The following is a 23,675-nucleotide window of genomic DNA, read 5'->3' on the forward strand; positions in this document are numbered from 1 at the left end:
AATCCCTGCCAACTCGATCACCAAGGTATATCTTAATCAACGTGTCGTTCGGCTGTCCTTCGTTGCGAGTTAGAAGGAGCTTATAATCAAGGGGATTCAATGATCTATTACAGCAATTTACGAATAGAAAAGAAAAACACGAACCTGTATATTGGTTCATTTTTTAAGGATTTCCGGTTGTCTGATTAAATATAATCTGCTGACACCGATTTTATAACAGGATGAGATTATAGGATTTGTTGAAGTTGAGGGAAGAATATATCATGGTAGATAATAAATGCCTTGCAATTTCCTTTCAAATTTTATCAATATAACCAGGATACTCGTGTCTCGTTATGACGTTAATAAAAATTAAAAATGTATCGTGTAATACATATAACGCGCTCGCCAAAGTATTTTATGATAGGTATTCAAATTACTTTGGTGGTGAAAATGGATTTAATTCTTCTACGATATAATTACAGACAAACGCGTACAAATTGCGCAACACAATGAACATTTGAGAATATCCAAGAGGAATTAAAGGCGCTATTAAATAGAAAGACAAACAGTGACGAGGTTTTTGTTACGTGCCTTTCAATTTTCCAGTATTTTCATGTGCAGCGAGACGGATGAAGCATTCGGTTAAAAAGTGAAGCAGTTGGACGCGTTCTAGAGCAAATTAAACGAGGCGTGTTCACGGTGGAGAGGAACAGAATCGTACGAGACAGGATATTAAAGAAAGAAAATGAAGGAGACTGGACGAACGAGAAGAAAGCAGGCCTAGCGACAACGTTGAAATCACTTCTCGACGTTCTGAAGTCATTAACTCGCTCTTCTACCAACAGAGAAAGAGAGAAAATTCTTCTCCACCTTGCCCTTATTTTCTTCGTTTTCTTCGTTAACCTGTCTCGTATTTACCCTTCACCTTCCGCGTTTTACACTCACGGTGCTTTCTTCTTAAAAAGAAGATGCTCGGTACGATCAGGTACAGCATCCGAAGGAAGAAGATCGCGGTACAAGATCGTATCTATCTCCCGGAAACTCTACTCGCGATTAATCTCACCGACAAGCCCGAGAACTTTCCTATGGTTGGATAATTATTCCAAGGATCCGGTTCCTTGATTCCAAGTTATAGTTTTTTCTTTACTCTTCTTAAACCATGCGAACGTACGCTAATCAGAAACTATTTCCTCTCTTGATCAGGATACTACAGCTTCCGCTAGATACCAAGGGAATTGGTATCAAAAAAGAAGAGAAAAGAAAATCAGGGGCAAGGGAATCTGGTTTCTCACTGCTTCATAGCAAACACTTCTATTTTTATAGATTTTACAGATAATACACGTAGACACTCGCACGTCTCAAATTTTTGTTCAACATATTTCACATTTTATAACAAAACTTTTTACTGAAAGCAAATATACATTTAGCCTTTAATTAATTGTGTCAAAAAACCAATGATTGTGATATCCTTACAAAACAACAGCTTCGTCATCAGAAACATTCGAGCGAGGAACGTCTATAATGAAAATTCCATAAAATCGGACGATTTTTATTCGATGATAAGTCTTTTTTATCGTATTTGTTTCACTATATTGTGAATTTCTCTTCTTCTAAATACTAAAATATACCGTTGTTTGTGAAGGCTCTCAAATGTTCTACCCTGCTATTCGATACGGAGAAACGAAAGGGGAAAAAAGGAATTGTTAGAAAGAAGCCGGTCCTCCGGATCGAAGGATACTTTAGTCGCCAGGGGGAGAACTCGATTTCTCAGAAAAGGCGAGGTCCAAGGCCATGAAGGGAGGTCAGAATAGCGATTGCTTTTTAAGCGAAATCCACCCACGACAGAATACCTGTTTTGGCCTGTCTCGCCTACACCAGCAAACATTTCGACTTTCACCTACTGATTAGAATTAATACTCTGCCGCCCAGGTGACAAGGATACAACCTTGTGCCCACAGATTCTGAAAATGACTCACCTCGCGGGAAAATATACTTTTACTTCTGAGAATCAACCGAAAAAGTTCGCTCTACCGGTCGAAAATAAATAAGAAAAATTCTTCGCGTGAAATTCAGTAATAAATTGGCAGGAATTTCATTGGATCGTTGAATACGGACTAATTCAGACTTTCCAATTTTTATTCCATGTTTTCCTTGATATAACAGCGTTTCACCGTCTAGTTGAACCGTTGGACACATGAATTTGATTCTTTCCAAATATTATAGGATTTTTAGTTTTTCAGAAATATTAGAAATTAGGGTTTCCAATGATTTCTGTCCTATATGATAAGCTTATTGATAGATAGATCTACTTACAATGGATTAAACAGGAAACGATGGTTATTTGAACTAAACTAAATACAGTAATGTGCTATAACTAAGACGACTAAATGAATAATTCACAACTTACAATGACTCGACAATTTTATACTTGATTCCTCACAACTCGACTCCTCACAACTCCATCCTCCACTCACGACTCTCACAACTCGACTCACAACTCGACTCACAACTCGACTCTCCACTTATGGCTCTTCTAACTCGACTGTTCACAACTCGACCCTTCAGGTAACGACCCGTCGGTAACGAAACTCAAGTAACGACTGGCCGTTAATTTTTATCCGCCTAACTGTTCGACTAAAGGACCGACAACACACGAATAGGCCACCCGGACCATTGAAGTTTCCAGACCCTTTTCACCTAAGAGCACTTGCACTTTTCTCGGGATACTGTTTATGGTTCATCCGATATTTCTTAGGCCATTTGTCCACGATACTACAATACGATAAAATATTTTGCAAGTTAATTAGATATGAAGGTGCCAGGCAAGCGAAATAGATAATCTTTATTGTTAAACGAGATAGCCTGCGTCAGAGGGACAGAGGCTAGTACGCGTTACGTAAGAAACGATAAAGAACCACGCGGATGATCTGGCCGTGTTTTCCAACACGCTTTTATGTCATTGCAGGTGTCACGTACGCAGCGCATTATGTTACTCTGCATTGTTACGCGTTCCACAGACACACTTCGAATTTCATTGACACACTTTTGGAAATTGCCGTTCGAGCTACGCGACTCGACGTAATCGATTAATTTCCTTTAGCTTCCTTCCAATTGAATTTTTCGCCATTTCAAATCTACATTGTTTCCTTCAACATCTAGTCTGTATTGTATCTAGCAATTGATTTACTCGATAGAAAAATGGTACGAGATCATTTTTCTTCTTCAGGATAAATACGAGAAACGACATGTAATTATCCGCAAGATTTTGTTTTGAATTTCCAAGCTTTTATGGCTACCTATAATGTCTATCTATCCTATGTATACACATCTATAAGAAAGGACTTAAATTACAAGTTCTGTTACTTGTACTACCATTTTTCCTTTAAGCCCCTCATTTACTCGTAACACGCGGAATTTCCCTCGGATGCAATGAGAAAAGAAAACTACAATTATTGGAGCTAAAGAAATGGATCGTGATATCGATGCACCAGTTTCCATCCTAGAGATCAACTCTGTTTCCGGTGCAGAGATTCCTCTTAACCTTATCATTATTTCAGGTTTAAAGAAACGAGTACTGCGAGATGCTTATCGCGGAAGAAATTATTTTTTCCATGATAAGTCCATAATTGTATGAGATCTGTTAAGAGATGGAATTATCGATAAAATATAACCAAAAATAAGGAATTGCAAACGAAATAACCGCATAATTTGTACGCGTGGGGAATACAAAAATTCTTGTCGTGTAAGCGGCATCCGTCGCTCGAAACTGCATGGTAAACATCCATCTTTTTCACATGTCGTCTATGAATGACTGTTTCTAATGCAACAAAGATCCACAGTCGGAATGAATAGCAAATATTGACAAAAGGAATTTTATCACGCATCCTACGTGGCTCCCTTCATCGTCCAACATGAATACGCAGCATGACATCATCGGCTACAGACTCGATAACGAATCTTTACGTATCTTCGTACGACTTCATGTATTTTACATACATTTTATTGGTTTAACAACCAAGGAATGCGGATTAGTAGGCATTAACAAAATCAGCATTTCCTTATCTCGAACGGCCCGCACTGACTTATTTGTCAGCCCAAAAATTTCGTATTTTCATGAACTTTGCCATATGGATGATAAATTTGTTGCTAGACAGATATTCCTCTCGTCTAGCAAATGCTGGACGAGTATACTCGACGCATTACGAATCTTTACGCATCTTCGTACGTCTTTATGTATGTTACATACATTTTATTGGTTTGGCAAGTAACGTAAACCGCGTCAGAATTATTTATAGCAGGTAACCATCTGACAGAATTGCAACTGTAGTTCTATTGACTTGATAGATGGGCGCATTCCCTCATCTCAACCCTCTCGATCCAACATTTTTTTCTATTCAGCTTCTATTCATCTTTCTTCAAGAAATTATTAACGCTAGAACAAATTCGATACTTTGTATCAGTATAAAAAATTGAGAGATCTTTTGAGTGAGATGTATACAAACCCACGAAAGTAGTGGAATATTTGTAGATACCTTTCCTGACACAAAATTTCATTAGGATGAATACATTAGCACTGCTATGAGATCTGACGATCACGATTATATTGGTACAGTTTGAAAAAGGTCTGAAAATATACACAAAAGTTAGAAGATATTTAGTGCAAATACATGTTTCATAGGGATTATAAAAAGTGTTTGTCAAATACCAATTATATCGATGATGGCTGTTCATGAACATCATCGTTTTTTGTACTTTTCAATATGGAGTTTATCAATGTGAAAGGCAAAAGACGTTGATGAAAGAGTGAAAGACAAGGCGTTTAATGATCACTACACGTCACTAACGATAAATCTTCTTAAATCGAAGAAGATGATGGGTTTGGTTGCAAAAGAAATATAAAAAAGAGGATACAAGACACTTAACGATTAATCGAGAAAGAGACGTAGTTACTCAAGCAATAAATCAAAGATCACGATCGGAGGATGTTGTCTGATTCGAATGATCAAAAATCAGCATAGTCCAAGGAAGCTAGCAAAGAGAGAAGAGTGAACAGGAAATGTTGGTGAGCGTTGAACGAACACAGTCAAGGGAATCCAGTCAGCTGGAGAGCAACGAAGATCGTGTTTACAAGGATTACAGTTCGTAGCGCGTGGCGTAAGACGTGGTGGAGTCGTAGACGCCGATGCAGCTGCAGCTGCAGTCGCAGCCTGAACTGACCGGACGTCGAACCCGAGAAATGCTCCAGCCTGCTAGATATATCGTAATAAGTAGACAAAGTAGCCCACGGGCAGGGCGAATCCCACAGAGGATGCGCTACTCGACCATTTGCATACGTCCGCAGATGAATCTCCGGATAATTCCCATTTTATCGATCTATCCTGGCCACTTGCGATTGCTTTTCCAACACCGGAGAGGACCCTTGAAAAAAGAACACGTGATTGTTATCAAGATGAAAGTGATATGATTAATGCGCGTTTGATACGTGTTATGGAATGTATCGACATAAATATTTTAAGGAAGAATTATTTAAGAAAGGTATAAATATTTGTGACTTGACGTCTTTCAGTTTTCAAGCAAATATATAACAAGTGTCCTAATACAGCCGAGCAGATTTTTGGCATGGTTACCACACGATTTTGAGTGTATTATATAGGTGTAATATTTTGTAAACCAGAACATTATTTATTGCAATATTTCTAAAAAAATTCGCAGGCCGGAAGAAACTACAAACAAGTAGTACTAGTTCTATGAAGGAAATATTAAAAAACTCGTTTCCATATAGCACCATGTGGAAATACTTCCTAAAACTATAATTCATTGCCATTAGGAAATCACTATCATAGATAGCCTAAGACTTCTCTACTGTACTATGTATTCAGTAACGATTATTCTCCATCGACAAGCATTTCGATGTGCTTAGTTAAGGATTTGTACAAAAATATTTCGCTTTTATCTGTCGAATCAAGCACAACCTTCGCGGGTTAAAATTCGCGTGCATCAGTCACACCCACGTGCATTCCAAAGATACTGAACAGCTTCCTGGTGGCTAATCGAAGGAACGAGCCACGGAAATAACAACTTCTCGTGGATGTTACGTAAATTCCGGCTAATAAGAATCTCCCGTGGGTTAGGGACGGAATTAATATCCGCCGTTGTGGGTGAATATAAATCTCTGACAAGAATCACGCTCCGGTGTTTACGTGTGCATGCTCGCGTGCATTCTCCTGGCATGCAATCTCGCCGTGTTGCTGCTGACTTTGCGCGAACCTCTTGACACCCTCGGAAAAGCGCATATCCCCATTCATAAGTAAGCAGACACTTGAAAAAAATTAAATTCACACGAACGATCATTAGGAACGATTAAAACGATTAATTCAAGAATTATTATCCCATTTGAAATTTTTGGCTATGTAAAACTTACATATTTAACGTTACAGTAATCTCATCAATTATGTACAACCAAAGTTTTTACATTCGCCACGTCCATCGATAACTCGTTTCTATCAAGCTCGATATTAATTTATATTACTAGAATTCCCTTATTACATTGATAGTTTTCGAAATGATTCTCCTCCATGATGATACTCCAAATTTCTTTGAATAAAATTTCGATTACAGTGTTATGAACACATTATTCTTTTTCAATCTTTGCAAGCAGTTTCCATCATCTTTTATCATATGCTTTTGATCGTCATTTTGTATGAATCCGACGTTTCGATCGGTCCAACTTCTTCCCTGATAATTTAAGGATACTTATTACCTTTTTCTTACGAGCATGTTCCAATATTTATAAAGCAGCCGCTTTACTCGGCGAGTTCCTTTAATCCCAGCGAAAGAAATTTGCCAGCTTGGCAGAGAATCAAATGGATAACGGAAACCGTGGAAGAACATTCGTGTTTTATACGCGTCATTAATATGCATCGGTTGCAACACAGTACACCGCATAGATTAAAGGGGGAAAGGCCAATTGTTAATCTTCAAACCGCCACTGGCTTCTTACATAAATTTTATCTTTTTTTACTGTAATCTTCACGACCATGAATACTTGCAACCTTCCTCTTTGTATTTTCTCTCGGTACGGCACCTATCAACCTGGCTGCTATAAAATTATTCTAATTGCAGGTATAGCACGCAATAAATATTGCTAGGGAGGTATTGAAACTACCGCAGGTGAGAAAGTCATAGGAACGTTAATAGTAATAATTAAGAGGCGGTGGTGATGAATCAGCTGATAGTTCGTTTGCATAAAACCCCTGGCTACCGGCGGCCCTTTCGTGCCAGGGGCCAAGAGGTATACGCATCTTGAACCTCTCGGTGTAATAAACATGCTATGCCTTCCCATAGCACCGATAACGAATTTTCTTATCGGGATCGCACCAACCATGACAGACAAGATAATGATGATAATCCTCGGTTACAACGTTTCACGTGATCAAAAATTCCTTGCGTTATACTTCTTTCAAATTATATAGTGAAACCTGTTATTAGTCACAAAGCCTGAGAAGATCGAAACATTTAAAAAATTTTAAAGTTTCCTGGACGAATAGCCTCGAGACTGACGAGGGAGTTTATCCAGACTTGAAATTAGTTTGAAAAAAATAGAAGGTTGGAAGAAAGTAGCGTACGATCTTCTAATAGCTGGGACGAATGCCATTTGTTTGAAAAATTTCATACTCATAGGCCGAGAAATGACCATGTTAATTACCATTACCGTTTACCAAATTACCATGTTAATCGCGACATAAAAGAATTAAAAAACGTTGAGTTATTTTATCATACTTGTGATAGACAGAGTCTTAAAATTATAATAATAATTAATATCAGTGTATGGGTATATCAGCCTATCACAAAGATTGATATTACGATAATTTAACATCTGAGCAATTTCCCGTACGAGAAACGTGTTCGTTGTTGGAAATTTAAAATACCAAGCAGCATTTTATCAAGCCTGCATATGAATGAACTAAATCATACTGATTCCGTGATTTCTTAAAGGATAATAACCCAGGAAGCAATCTGAGAATATCAGATATGCGTGTCTTCGAAACACCTCCGCGGTTTCACACGCAAAACGTCTTTTAGCATGCTCGGTTTCAGATTCTCGCGTTGGGTGGTCGATCACGCGGAAATAGACGTTTAATGATTCGCTTAAACTTTGACTTCGTGCAGCTAACAACAATTCCATTAATCTTTCTCTCCGATCGTCACGTTTTCTATGGAAATTATCATTTAAAATTCCAATCAAGATACAATTGCATTTCTAAATGCAAATAATTCAATGGAAAAATTCGTTTCTTGATTGTTTCTTTCCAAATGGGATGATCTTGGTCGTACAGTCTCTGACCATTGACTTGGAACCAAAAATCTTTGACGTATACGCATTATAGGTGATATAAAACATTTTGAAATTTCGGTAGCAGTATAATGAGCCCAACTCCCATGGCCATATCGGTAAAATGTGAAACCTATCTGAAAATATTATTTTTTATATATTATATATATTTTTATTTTCTTTATATTGTTGTTCTATATGTTATTAAAAATATTCAGATACTTTCCTCAGCCAATACGTGATCGCTTATAAATGTATCTATCTAGTAATAATTTGGACAGTCAGGAACAATTTATTAATATATATCCCAGTTAGAAAAGCGAAATTCTGTAAATGGTTATGCTACTCCATTGAAAGTAGTAGCATCCTCTCTCGCGTTATCCTTAACTAAAACACAATTTCCCGAGTGTCCGTCAGGGCAAATTGTAGGGAACTTATGGAGTTACATGAAGAAAAGGGATTGTAGTTGAGTGAACAGAAAGATCATCGAGGAAATCGATGCAATATCCGATAGATATACGTGACTGTGCAAGAAGGGAATGCCGTGGATGCCTTGCGGTCTGATAACTTCTCATCCAGCATCGCGACGATGGAACTCAACTCTTGTCATTCCTGTTGCCTCGTCACTTGGCCGAGGTCTTGTCTCGCGATAAACCAACGGTATACTAGGAGGATAGTTTTGAAGAATTTTTGAACCGTTAGAGCACGTAACGAGAGAACAATGCTTCATCTTCTATGCTAGAAGCGGAACGATGTATGATCGGTGCAACGGTACTTTATAATAAATTCTGACTTTGGGTCGATCTGTGCGTTTGGATTCGCGATACCACGGCTCTGCGTGTTTTACGATGGTCAAAGTGGGTGTTGCCAGCAAAGAAGACGGGTCTAACTAGGCTTCCTGTTGCCGTAAAATAGTTAACTTTGATGTTACCGAAGTACGGAAAATCTACACGAGGAGTTATCTATAACGCGAGTTTCCCTGAAGCGAAGAAATCTCGTAGCGGTTTCGAACGAAGCTTCCCATGAATAGCAGAATTCCTCTTGAACCTGTTTGTCATTCATCAAAGTATTGAATCTTCTCGAGATTCAACAAGCCAATAATTGAAATTTCTGTAATAATAAAATTAACAAATTATTCCTAGCTTTTCGATGAGTAACAAAATTTCAATCATTCCATTTACAACCTGTCACCTATCAAAATACTTGAATGTCTTCGAGATTCAGCAATACGTAAAACGATGCGAAAATGAGGGCAAATCTAATCTCATTTCCTATTACCATGAAATAGTTACCATTGGGGTCCATAAAGCGTAGAAGAAATAACCATATTACTGTTGAAGTTTCTCTAAGATGATAATGAATTCTCTGACCCTTCCACGAGTAGCAAAATTCCTTTCAACCTGTCGCCAATCAAAGTATCGGATATCGAGGAGATTGCGGAATAAGTAAAACGATGCCGAAATAATAGCACGAGACTCGTGCAAAATAATCTCTAACCCCGACTATTAGCATCAATTCTCGTGTACAGCACACGTTACACGTCCATCATGGGTGTTTGTGCAAAGGCATCGGCAGTCCGTGACCACGTTCGTTCCAAAGATCCTCTCGGCTTCTCCTTTGTTTCGTTCCTTTTCCTTTTCGTTTTCATCCATCTCCGGCCCTCCAGTATCCTTCTTCCGTCCCTATCTTCGCGGTATAAAGGCATGCACACGCAAGCAGACCCTTCTCTTCTCGCTTGTACGTGCTCGTGTATAAACGTGCGATTCCTCTAGCCTGGCAGGAGACTCGTCCGTGTAGGTGGGCTCCTCACATCGGCGACCTCGAAAACTTCAACATCCTCCTCCAGGATGTTCGCCAACCGCCTGAAACGAATTGTGAGGAGACTAAAGGCCACACCGAGTCATATATGTTAGGTTCTTTCGACAGACTTCTTTCGTCGGCCACTAATTGATGGCTCTTCCGTGATCCTTTCGTGAGAGAATGCCCGTATTCTACTCTTAACTCTTCACGCTTTACGTCCAGAGTAAATATTATCTTTGTACCTGCATCTGTTTGACTATTCACGAAAGAATCGGTAATTTCTTACGCACATAGAACAAAGTAGGGCTATTTGAATTAGAAGAATATTTGAGTCGAGTTAAGTAATTTTCCTAAGTTAAGTAATACGCTAAATTCGATTATGAACAATCTTTAGGCGACCTGCATATGAAAACAGGCTATTTGACTCGTTGTCAGTGACGCGATATACAGTGAAATAATAATATATCGTATACTTGCGTCAATAACTCGATGACCATTGCTTTTTCTACCAGAATATAAATTCGTACTCTTCAATAGCGTGTATATATTACTTCATTTCCGCGGGTTATTTTGTTGCTTATTTTATCCGCTTCGTCACAGGATTATTCGAATGATTTTCTCCTTTTGATACCTTTCTTTGATGGATATTCATTTATGCATGAATTATTATGGAATATTTTCTTACTTTTTCGTTATTCTGTTAAAGACTAGTGGTATCTCATAATATACGACAAGTTTTATTATTCAAACTTGGAGATTGAAATTAAGACTCAAGGAATTTTTAAATAGCCTTCAGGCAAGGATAACTATAAAAGAAATTTATGAAGGAAGAAATCTTCGATAAAATTACTAATAGAGATGAAGATCAATAGCGCTAAGCAGTTACGTAACGAGGATCGGGATTAATTGAAGATCGTTATGAGCTCATTCACGCAATAAGCAAGTAGATGTAACTACTCGACTATAGATACGTTGCATAAGCATTGACCTTCGATAATAAGCCTCACAATTTATGATAATAGGGATCTAAGCTTACATGGTGTTACACCATCGAACGACTGCGTTGATCTTCAACATTTTCCGCTGTATATGTATATATAATAAATATAAAAGGTATATGTACTTCCATAATTATAATCGATTATGTAATTATACTTGCCAAGAACCAATGAACTGAGACTTCGAAGAGTCTATTTACATTTAAGAAACCGCATCTACAAGCCGTAAAAAAGAAACACAGGAGAAAAACACTGAATTAAAGGTAACCGAGCATCAAGAATTTCCCATGCGGATAATACGAACAGAAGATCGCGGTTGAGGTGAATCATAGAAAAATGTACGTGAGGGAATACGAAATTGTAAAAATGCATCGCGTTCACCAGGGTGGTCTCCACCAGGAGAAGAAATACAATACTAAAAAACGATCTATCCGAGTCTTTTTACTTTCATCCGACTGAGTTAGATCCAACTAAGGATCGTGTGACAACACACGATGAGGCTGGCTTTAGGGTGTGGTGTACATGAATACCGCGAAGAAATCATGGTCATGACTGTAAATAGAGTACACGAAGGGGTCCAGGATCGGTTCTGTCCTGGCCATAAATGCGATACCCCTTCGTTGCTAGGTAGGTGTGAAACGTAAAGTCAGCGATCTGACGAGGCTCGGGCCGATGCACTGCAGATTGCGAGTATCCTTGCTGAGGTCGGACGCCGAGCTTCGTCGAAGGTCGTTGCCTGCTCGATATACACGGTGTACCTTGAGAATTTTCGCCCAGCCTCCGCACCGTACACGTTCACCTCTCTCCGTGGCACAGAAAGTGCTCAACCTCGCGGGGAAAGGCGGATATGGCAGTCCAAGTGTGTTTTTTGATGTCGTTGAAAGGATTCGTGCATATCGGGCCTTTGTCGCTTCGGTTTTCAGCGTAAAACGCAAGTTAGGTGATTTGGCAACTGGTCTTTGAAAGAATTTCCGTATTTTCTGTTTCTGTCACTCTATTTTGGGTTCCGTGCGAGTTAGAGGATCCAGAAATTGATCTCTGAAAGGATTCTTGCGTTTTATGTTTCGAACGCTTTGCTGTCTGGTTCAAAGTAGGTTGGATGATTTGGAACTGATCTTTAGGAATCTTTGAAAATATTTGTTCGGATGTGATTTGAAACGATTAGCGTATTTTTTTATTTCTGATACTGTATCTTCGAGATCTACGTTAATGGATCTAGAAATCGATCTTTGAAAGGAATCTTGTGTTCCCTGTTTCTTTCGCTTTGTTTCTGCGTTCGAGGCAAGGGAAATGATCTAGAAACTGATCTTAAGGAATGTTTGAAAAGGAATGTTTCCTGATGATTCCATCATTAGCTTATCGTATAAAATAAATACGCGATATTCGTATACAATTATACCATAAATACTCATTTTCCTTTCATTAAATAGAAAGTATTCTTCCATTATTAAAATCCATTAACATTTTAATCGACTGCTTTAGGAATTCAAGATAACTTCTTCGATTACCAATTCAGGTTTATGGAAACTGGAACATTTTATAAAATATAGTCCAGATGTTATCATAGATATTCGTTACCTATGATTATGAGAATTAATTGGATCCCTCGATTAAGTTTAATATTCTCCGCAAGATATGATCATCCTCTTTTTTTTCAACTAACTTAATCCGTTCTGTTGTCGTGATATCCGCACATTTTTATTACACTTTGTTAACGGTTTAATAATCCAGCGAGGAGAAGATAGGACGAGAAGAGGACAATTAATTCGAGGTGTGTTAATACGTTAATGACGATAATGATACCGCGTCGACAACGACAATCACGACTGCGAGTTGCTTGGAAGATCCTGTCAAGGTCGTGGTTCTTGATTTACAATGCGGCTCGGAAGCACGAGGTATCTCCTCGGCGGTGTAAACCACAATATACGTCATTCTTCCAGAATATTTTCTTCCACGATCAAATCTTCGTAATAACCTCGTAATAAATCCTCCTTGTTAATGTTCCAAGATGAGTCTGGAAAGCAACGAGACTGGTAAAGTAAAAATATTTCATAAATATTTCATATGTACGGCGAAGCACGAAAGTATTTAGACACTTGGCACAGAAAATTTTTGTGAATATGTTATGTCTATTATATACAAGATTTTAACGTTTCACTAACTCTGGAATGAAACATCATCGTGATTCTATCGATCAAATTTGAAACCAATCCAAACAAGCATATACAAGTTACGAAACAAAATTTACTTTAAACATATATTTATTAAAAAGTTAACGCATAGCATGAATAGCCATCGTAAATGTTTTAGACATACGTAAACTGGTATCTTGCAATTTTTATATATATTTGCAGACTTGTTTTAAATTGTACCAACATAATCATAACAGTCGAATCTTATAACAATGCCAATGAAATTTCAATATATATATATAATACACATAATATGTTCATGAAATTTACCTGTGAGTGTTCAAATACTCTTGTAAGGCTGTGTAGGCTGTTCCTTTTATTCCAAATCTTTCCTTTATCCTTTATAATCCGTCACTACTAGTAGCAATTTAATTTTCCACGTCGATTAACTCCTTTTGGCGCATTCATGCATGCTGGCTGCCGGATCATTACCATTAATGCAAACGATAATCGCCGCTAATGAGAGTAATTCGCAATCAAAGCTTCCTGCTACAACGACGGACAATAAGTGTAATCAAACGACCATGATGATCGTTCTTCGAGAACAGGGACAATTATCTGTGGGCGTTGTAGCTGCGATTACATGTTTGCTTAGCGGCCTCCTGTAGCCCAAGGATCAAACAAAAGAGGAACGAAGGAGCCTGAAGTTTAAAAAATTCCCAAAGCTTAAAAATAATCCCATCTTTTATGGATCGACACGATGTCAGAAACCGGCAACTTCACCAATGGAGACTTACACTCATAGTCCAGCCAGAAGTCTGTGTAAAATTTAAAGAAGGTGATGGAAACAAACGATAAAATGGTTAAAATTTTTCCGATCTTGAAACTAATATAATAACTGCCCTAATAAGACCCTTCGCATCGCAAGAACTGCTCGAGTACTTTCGTCAGCGAGTGTGAATCTTCAAATATGCTTCAACGAGAGCCTTTGAATGAAACGTGAATCAACCGAGAGAGTATCGAGAAAACTAATAAATAATCAATTTCACTTGGTCGGCGGTGCACGAAAGGGAAACGAGCTGGCCTGGCAAAGCGAAGTGGACGTGGCCGAGGGAAGAAATGACGGAGCCGCTCCTTTCTCGGCGGTATAAACGAACGAGACGAAGGAATCAGCGAAGAGAGAAGGCGAGCAGCGAGAATGGTCCGGTTTTTGCTAGCAGGGTGCAAGGACAGACGGATTGCTCACAGGACTGAAAGTCGTGGGGAACGTGATCAGCGTCACCGAAACGCTCGTAAACGAGAGAATTGCAACAGCCGGCACCGAAACCCGCCTATACGCACCGCGTTTTTGCCAAGCTTGTTTGAACAACTAACCAGACGATCATAGTATAATGGTACAGCGTAGAAACGGGGACACAGATAAACATCGCCATAATTCTACTTGATTTACTTCGTGTGTTTGTTGCCACAAAGGAGGCGCTTTGGTTCAAAGTGGTTTTGGCAAGTAGTTTAAGCTGGGATCAAAAGTGGATCAAGTCAGTTTGAAAGATTAGAGAACGTTGAAATTTACCAATGATAAATAGATTGTAAATGGTCTTACGTAAAAGTTTGGAGATGCAAGAGTGCATATAGAATACGTATAATAAGCAGAAACGTATAAAATATATGGGATTTCTAATTAGGTTTCCTTTTTTTAATAATATTCATAAAAACATGTATTTATATAATTATCTACACTCTAGCGACAATATTTAATTTAATTGGAACAATATTTAATTTGGAGTGGTTGGACAATGATCTTGGAAAGTAATTAAGGCTAGAAGTATAGGTAGACTAAGCTAGTTTGATGAGAAAAATTATACTCTTGGTAAAATCGAAGATTACCAAATTTGGAATGATATTCTATAGTTTAAGGATGATGGTATTCATAAAGCTGAATAATAAAAGATATTGTCGAAACTTTGTTATAGGACGACGGTGGTATCGAGTACTTCAACACTATAGTGGTGCAACCGCACCTGAAGTTGATCACGAACCAGGGCAGAGGTTTTCACGTGAGATGCCGATACCAAACACGAGACAAAGTAGTAACGAACGATCAAACCCACGTGGCCATGCTGCAGTCTCTACCGCTTCAGGTAACGATGCCATTTTCCTTTGAAATCCTACGATCAATGAGACGTGTTCATTCAATTATTGCTACAAGTCCTAAACCCGAGTTACATCAACGTCAAACATGATTACGGCATTCAGGATGAGCTTATTTTCTAATTTAGCGAAAGACGAGTCAGAAGAAGCTTTTTCTCTTCACCAAGCAAAAAAGTATCGAGCAATCGTGAAAGATCGGGAAACGTTGCGCAGATGAATAATAAATTGCGTTTTACGTCTCTCGACAGGCAACAGCTCCTATGCCAGGATGCACGATGAAGATCTTCAACGGAGATCCAACGAGGCATCAAGTGGCGGAAAACGTGAAGATCGGGGACCCTTTGACCTTGGTCATTAGCATCGACAAACAGGAAATGTTCGGGCTGAAGATCTCCGACTGCCTGGTGCGCGACGGCTTAGGATGGGGAGAGCAGAGACTCATAAATGACGAGGGGTAATTTTGTTTTACATATCTTTGGGAAATGTAAATGATAAATATAGCATTTAAGAGTATACGATATACATATGTTTCGATGATTCGAAATGCCTTTTTTAAAGAACTAACGTTCTGACGAATTACAACAACGTGAAACGATTATATACAATTTAGGTACATAGGATGTGAGAATGGTTAAATCGCGTGGGTTTCATCCTTCAGATGTTTAATTCATCAGAAAGATCGAATGTATAGATTCTTATGAGTATGCACTTCAGTCTTCAATAACTGTAGTTCTTTGTTATAAAATGACGAACTAAATCAACTTCCTTTGGATGCTGAACATTGAAAAGAAACGGTGACTAATATATCTTTGCCCAACGGTTCACATTTACCCATCGATGAATCAAACGAAACAAAAATTCTCTCTTCCATTTTACTTCGTTTTTCATATTTATTCCATCCGCGGAGACGTTTAATAATAGACAGGTTAGCGGACGTAAGAATAATTCTTCGACCGGTACAAATAAATTGTTCGCGTCAGAGCGTCGTATGAATTATTCAAGGGTCGGAATTCAGGGTATAAAGCGGGCCGGTTCACTGACTTCTTTTCATAAGCAAATCAGCTGATCCAACCAACAGGTTGCACGCACACTTTCCCTCTTGATTTGTTCGTGCAATTGCAGAATATTCCTAGTATTCGCCTTCTATTTTCTTATTGATCGATCTCGAAAGAACAGCCTCTGCGAAGATTATATAAGGAGAGAAAAGTATATGTTAGACATTTCTGATAGCAAATTATTCATATAATTTCAAAGTTCTGATGCAAGACCCGTTTTTCTGAGGTTTATTACCAGAAAACACTTTTCGATTTGATTCGTTCTTCTCGGCATAATGTTCCCTCCTTTTTAAGACTATAATATTCTCAGTTTAAACAATCAAATCCGCGATACTTGACAGACTAAGTTTATATAATCATCAGTTATTGTAATTAAAAGCATTTTCGGATTTAGCAAAAACTGTGTTGTTATTACAGTTGCCCAGTCGACGGTGAGATCATGGGACAATTCACGTATAACGAAGATAAGACGGAGGCAAGGGTGAACTTCCAGGCGCATAAATTCCCCTATACAGCCAGTGTCTACTATCAATGCAACGTCAGACTATGTGTAAAACACGGTGGAGGATGCAGCAACACGGTAATCAAAATTCTACCTTCCTTCTTCATAGAAATTCTCTTTCTCGTAGTTGTTGAAAGATCGTTTAGAAAGATTGGGAAGAACTACGTAATTATAACAAGTTGGGTAGGAAGAAGATCCTACGAAGAATCATTTGGAGAAAATCCAAAAGAAATCATCAATATTCCACTGTTGCAGCCACCGGCGTGTAATTTGGTATCCAGACGACGCAGGGACACTGCCGACGACAATACAGTGAAAGGTGTCGAAGGCCTGGACGGAGGAACGCCAGCTACCATCGAAGTTTATAGCGGACTATACGTGAACGAAGCCTCGGACGTTGGCTCCAAGTCAGACTTTACCGACGACGTCTTCAGAGAAAGGGTTAGTCGCATTGATATTCCTGTCCGTTACCATTTCCTGGTAAAATTCTGAAACATACGTAACTTTGTAGCTTTCGTTCGTAAGACGTGTAAGACGAAAATATAAATTATCAAGGAAAACACAGTGAAGCAATTTTTAATACATTAGACAGGATATTCAGAGGAATCTGCTAAAAAATTGAAATCAAAACGCGATAGATTCAATGAAACGCGTAATAGTACAAATGTTAGTTTGTAGAAAATTTAGAAGAAGTTTCCGAATATTTGACTTCGAATCGAAGAAGACAAACGTTTATACATTTTCTGATCCTGAGGGACTCGGCTTGTATAATTTGCAGACTATCGACGATCCCGACAACATCTGCATTTCGCAGAGGAGCTTCGCCATCGGCATCGCGATCGCGGGTCTGATCCTCATGCTGGTGGTAGTCGCGGCCATTCTAGCGCTGCTGGCCAAGAGACGACACAAGAGCATCTCGACGACGGGCTCGTCCATCTACAGCGGACCTTACACGAACACCGCATATAGTCACAGCAGCTAAGTTCATCCGAACCTCGATATCCTCGAACAAACGAGGTGATTCGAATGAAAGAATGAAAAACTTTAGCTATATGGTAGTGAAACGAGCGGCCAATCGATACTAATGTCGAGATGGAAATTTTTCCAATTATATCGGTTCTACGTCAGCCTCGGTGCATCGAGGTGTAGAGAATTTAGATGGATTAAACGAGATTTTGCTCAACTGCCGATGCTATTGTTGCTTCTTTGAAGAAATAGCTCAGAACCCTATAGGTCCGAACACGTGGTCGAATGTGCTCGATTAAGAGAGGGTGCACCACCTTAAAAATGTTTAAAAGTAAAAGTTTAACTCTAAGAATCTTCTTTGGATACTTACGATACAAAATGAAAACTCCAAATTTTTTCTTAATAATTTCCTCTCTAACTTCGTTTATGAATTTCGGAAAGGAATTTGGAAACTGCCTAAAACCTTCAAGAGAAGTACAGTAAGGTTCAATTTGTTCAAACTATTAGGGCGGTGTACCTCAAGAAATTCCTGTGTATTTTATTCAGATACGTTTCTTGCCATCCGTTTGATAACTCGTCCCAACAACTGCCCTCTCGAAATTTCCCCAATTGTAAAATTGTTCATAAGAAGCACGTGTTAGAACCTGAGCAGTTTTAGAGAAATCCTAGCCTAGCCAGAGACAACTTGAGACGAATCGACACGAAATCCTTAGGATTAACTTTAATATATACGTTATATTATTATTATTATTATTTTTATTATTATATTATATTATATTATATTATATTATATTATATTATATTATATACATATTGTATACTAGTCCGGTATACGCTGTCCTAGCTAACCTAGCAGCCGCACTAAAAACAGAAGGCGCACCATATGAATATTCTCTCTGTCTCCATTATCCTGGCAATTTAACTTAATCATCAGCGCAGAACGACTCACTCTAGCGTTTAAGGTGAAGTCGCCAGAGATACTTCTCAAGCGAATCAAACGCCCCAGTGATTTTTAACTACCGTCCTTCTTTTCCTCCTATCCCGATTTCCTAGCCAAGTATTGCATATTTCTTATCCGCATCTATGACGATTCTTTCTCAATATTTATAGCCACGGTCTTTTTATTCCTTCTTCTTTTTCCCAAATTTTGTGGCGAAGGGATAACCCCTGACTCCTGAAACTCGGTCACTTAAATTTTCAAATTCTAAGTTTGTTCCATCAGTTACCAATAGACTGTGGATTTTTATGCAAATTTATCTTTCGCTAAAAGAAATAAAAGCCAAGGAGAGAATTTTCATTTGCTAAATATTATGGATTAAGTGTTTTTACTTTCATGTAAAACGTATCGAGTCAAGGAGTAGTCCATTTATCTTACTTCTTTATAAGTACAATTAGAACTTCGTTTATATGGTCTTATCAATTATGAACAAGTAGTTCACCCATTTCTTCGCTTTCAAGCTCCTCATAAATGCATAAAGATCCACACTCTAGTTACCAGTTTGCTTCCTTTACAGAATCTTCGACTATGATCTTAACGAATATAATTTCCTCGTGACAAGCAATAAACAAATCACGAGCACTTAACCAGCTGCTGGCTAATCGATTACAGACAAGTTTCTGTGCATTCGAACGAATCGAGGCTGCTTCGAACGGGCAACTCGGCAAACTTGTATGGGATGCATCGGTTATTACGTGCTTCCGACTATGTGCTACGGTGTTTCGTGAGATTAAGTCCCGTTGCCGCGAGAACGAGGAGAAAAGAATCACGCTACATCGTCCTGTACACACCAAAGATTAAAAAGGTGTTAGAAGAAGGAGATACGCTATCGTTCATAAGTATCTGGATACTTTAGTCGATTCGTAGCAACAATATAAGAATTGCAACAAATTTCACAAACTGGCTAATAGCAAAGTAATAATTAGAGACGGCATTAGAAATTATTACAATATTTTTTCATTTACATTTGCGATATTTAAAATTATTTATATACTATCGATATTGGAGTATTAATTGTTCCAATATTTGGTAAACTTCTTTCACAGCTATCGAATCGTATGTGAATTACTCTGATTAAATAGTATGATGTTTATTAATCATGTAAAGAAAATATGCACAGCTAGAGCTATTTGGAAAGACATTTAATGCGTATCAACCTAACATAAAATTTATTTATCGTAATTTTATAATGAATCTTGTCAAATATAAGTAAATGTCCAGATACTTTTGAATGGTAGCGTATAAACCAGTGGAACGTCTCCTCGTGTCCATGACCACGGGACATCCGCATGAGCGTGGCAATAAACGAGTGCATAATCCATTATAACGCTTAAACGTAAACTAGTTTCCATTGAATCGAGGTGCTGCTCCGATAACGATACCCTCTTTTACGGGATACTTCCGACTGTTACCTAGACAATAAATAAGGATAAAATATCTATTAACGAATGACGTAATTTACGTTCAAATCGGAAGTACCTTGTATAATTGCTTCGTCTTTTCTTCGATTCTTTTACGACCAAAAGCTAATTGATGGACAAGCGTATCTCGTCGTAGAGAATCTAGTGACTCTTTGTGGAAGAAAAAGAATCGAAAAAGAAGCGAGGGTATGGCCGTTTTATTAGTCGCGTTCTTTTCTTCTTAGTTTTTAATTTGTGAGGAAAAAAAACAGAGTTACGCGGTCGCGTAAATGGGTCCAACGTGGTGGTGGGTACAGATCGTAAAATTTACATTTAAAGAGAACAGAGGGAAAGAAAAGAAAGAATGGACACGCAAACGTAACACTCGTAACCTATAAGCTATACGCAAGAAATTAAGAAAACGGACAGAAAAAAAAGTATAAAAATGTTAATTCGCTTTACATGGAACCGCTTGTTCCGACGATTGTCTCTGTACACCTACGATCGCTCATAAACTTCAGTTTGGTCAGGAACATCGTACAATAAGAATTTTTATCGTAAAATTATGTTAAACGACGGAAAGTGAAAATTTACTATCATATGAAAGTATAGCTAAAAGATTAAAGTATGGCTAGCCTCGTCTAGAATACCACGAATATGTAGCACGACAACCGACAAAAATTCATCCAAAAATACTGCGACCTACCTAAGCTGTATAAAATCTAAGAGATACGACGTTCTTACTTGCGAGATATTTAACGTTTATGAAAAAGTAATCGAAAATTCTTCGTCGCGATGTTTTACAAATGTGTTACAAAGTGCAATAATTTCGAGCGATCGGTAGTGTTAAAGAACGTCGTGGATCGAAAGCAATCGACGAATGGTATAACAAACGAGCGTTATCGTTTCGTCGTATTCGTGGCATTGGTTCATAGCGACATTGGGGATAAAAACTGCCTGTATAGAGTTCTTTTTGTAAGGATACGCGATTCTTCACTAGGTCCTGCAATGTTTCTCTGGACCCTTGTCCAAAACTTACAACGAACTTCTGTAAATAACGAAAACGTAATAAATCTTGTAACCATAAACGAACGTAGTTGATCAATACCACGGGGAAACATTCCGATTTCGCTAATAAAATTTATCCTGTCAGTTTTTTAGCGACTCATAGAGGGGAGTCACAACATTAGTCATAGGTGGAGGTAAAATATAATTTTACCGTGAAATTATGATACAGGGGATGATACCTTGCAATTGCAAAACGAATATCCTAACACAGACTTAAATGTAGAATTTATTATATTGTAAAGTAAACCTCAAGAAATATAACGATAACCTCTTCGATTCTTAAACATAATACTTCACTGAAACAATGACGAGATAAAGATCTATACTTGTATCCCTATCCTCTTTATCCTCTTGCGACACCTGCGACACTATTGGATGTAAAGAGAAAGAAAGGAAAAGTAATAGGACTATTAACGCGTCCCTTTAAGTAACAATCGACGAACACACCGATTCAAATTTCGCGTGCGATTATAATTAAATTTAATGAGAGCTGATGGTGCTCTAAAGAATATTAAAAATGGTATAACGAGCAAACACTGCGGTGATAAAAATTCTCTGAAAGAAAACTTTATTAGGGAGCAGAGAAAAGAAGCAAAGTAATAGTTTTCTTCTCCTTCCTATCGAGTGTTTATTTATGAAAATACTGCTTTCTCAAAACTATGAACTAATTATTATTCATACAGTTAAAATATTATTATTATAAAATATTTTATGAAGTATCTATGAGTATTCCACAATGCACCCAATTTGAAGAAATTATATCTTTAAATGTCAGTTATTAGAGTTTCAAATGTACCTTTTACTAATCAAATATGGCGTACTTTGTTGTCAGTTTAACGTATCTGCGCAATAGATAAATGACGCGATGCGCAAAGCACGTTCAAATAATAGGAATTATTGGAAAAAACGCGAAATGTCAATGTCATTATAGAAAATTCGCGAAAATGTCGATATTAAAATAAAAGCAAATAAAATCGAACAATTATCGAAATATGTTTCGTTAATTATCATAGTTTGATGTATGAAGCAAAAGTAAAAAAAGTAAAAAAGAAAATATTATACTATAAAAAATATTATAACAATGTAGGAAAATATTATCAAGAGAAATAAAGGGAAGTGAAAAGAAATAGAATTTCATTTCAATAATACGTGATGTGCCTCGATTGAGAATTAATAACCGTCTATTCACATCGAAAAACAATAAATCGCTATAAATTGTATTGGATTATGAGTTTAAAACAAAATGAAGATTCTTACCATTCTAAACCAATATTCTGATGTATGTTAAATTTTTCACATTTACAACGAGCTGCCGGCAGTTGCTTCCTCTTCCCAACCTGACGTCGCGTGAAATGAGGTGATTTCAAATCTTAGTTTCAAAATTCACCATCAGAGTGCGATTGCTTCAGGAACGTATCACGTTCTATCAGCGCCCGGATGCTATTCGAATTCTCCTGAAAATTTCCGTCTCTCTGTTTACATGGAAATATGACAAATCACTGTAAATTAATATACTGCGAACCATTTCTTTTTAATACTAGCTGTACCCAGAGTATAATTAGATATTTTCTTTTTAAACGACAACGATGAAAACACGAGAATTTTTGTCATCAGCCTCAAACATTCGAACAAACATAAGAATTGTCGTGATCTGTCCGCAATATGTTAATAACTGTTATTATATTAATATATATGTTAAATGTTGATAACAATTGATACAAATTTGGATTCTCATAATTTTGAAGCAATAACACGTCGTTGTATATTAAATTTTTGACGAACTCTGTAATTGCTTCCACCTTCCAATATGACACCGCGCGAAATGGTGTAATTTCAAATTTTAGTTCATATAGCTACCACAGAACGCAAATAACTCAATTACGTATTATGTTCTATTAGTACCCCGATACTGTTCTTTCTCCAAATTTATTTTTGTACAGAATTTTATAATTCGTTAAAAACTTGTTTCAAATATATATACCATTAACAGGACAATTACTTCTGACGATAATATTAATTGACTTGTTGAAAAACAGAATATGACGCTTATTCAATCCTTACTGCTGTAACCTTAACAAAAATATTAAATGTCATTCACCTGATGTAATATTTTATTCAAACTTTTATAAAACTGTTTCAATTATGAGAAACTGAATAAAGACTTCAGGGAACTCAAATATAATCTACTTGAAGAAATTTATTACTAAAAATAATGAAAAGTATACCAAAAACGAACTCGAGAAGCTACTTATTGGTAGTCGTCAAAAACCGTTGAAAGAAGTCAAATTTATTTAA

The 23,675-nt window shown here is 37.5% G+C and overlaps 1 protein-coding gene and 1 long non-coding RNA gene across 2 annotated transcripts in view; one reads left to right on the forward strand and one right to left on the reverse strand.

Annotated features, from left to right (window-relative positions):
• The window catches only part of LOC126923564 (cuticlin-3), a 68,705-nt gene extending 47,305 nt beyond the window's left edge, over positions 1 to 21,400 (forward strand). The window contains exons 5-9 of the mRNA XM_050737146.1: positions 15,215 to 15,382; positions 15,641 to 15,846; positions 16,865 to 17,027; positions 17,205 to 17,390; positions 17,728 to 21,400. Coding sequence (XP_050593103.1) covers positions 15,215 to 15,382; positions 15,641 to 15,846; positions 16,865 to 17,027; positions 17,205 to 17,390; positions 17,728 to 17,931 — 927 coding nt within the window. The 3' untranslated portion in view covers positions 17,932 to 21,400. The remainder of the gene's footprint in view (positions 1 to 15,214; positions 15,383 to 15,640; positions 15,847 to 16,864; positions 17,028 to 17,204; positions 17,391 to 17,727) is intronic.
• Positions 5,644 to 6,956, reverse strand: LOC126923578 (uncharacterized). Its single transcript, XR_007713226.1, has 2 exons — positions 6,404 to 6,956; positions 5,644 to 6,300 (listed from the first exon to the last, which is right to left on the reverse strand). It is a non-coding gene; the product is annotated as an uncharacterized LOC126923578 (long non-coding RNA).
• Positions 21,401 to 23,675: the final 2,275 nt, after the last annotated feature.

The sequence above is a fragment of the Bombus affinis genome, chromosome 13 (genome assembly GCF_024516045.1).
Source record: "Bombus affinis isolate iyBomAffi1 chromosome 13, iyBomAffi1.2, whole genome shotgun sequence".
NCBI classification, from domain to species: domain Eukaryota; kingdom Metazoa; phylum Arthropoda; class Insecta; order Hymenoptera; family Apidae; genus Bombus; species Bombus affinis.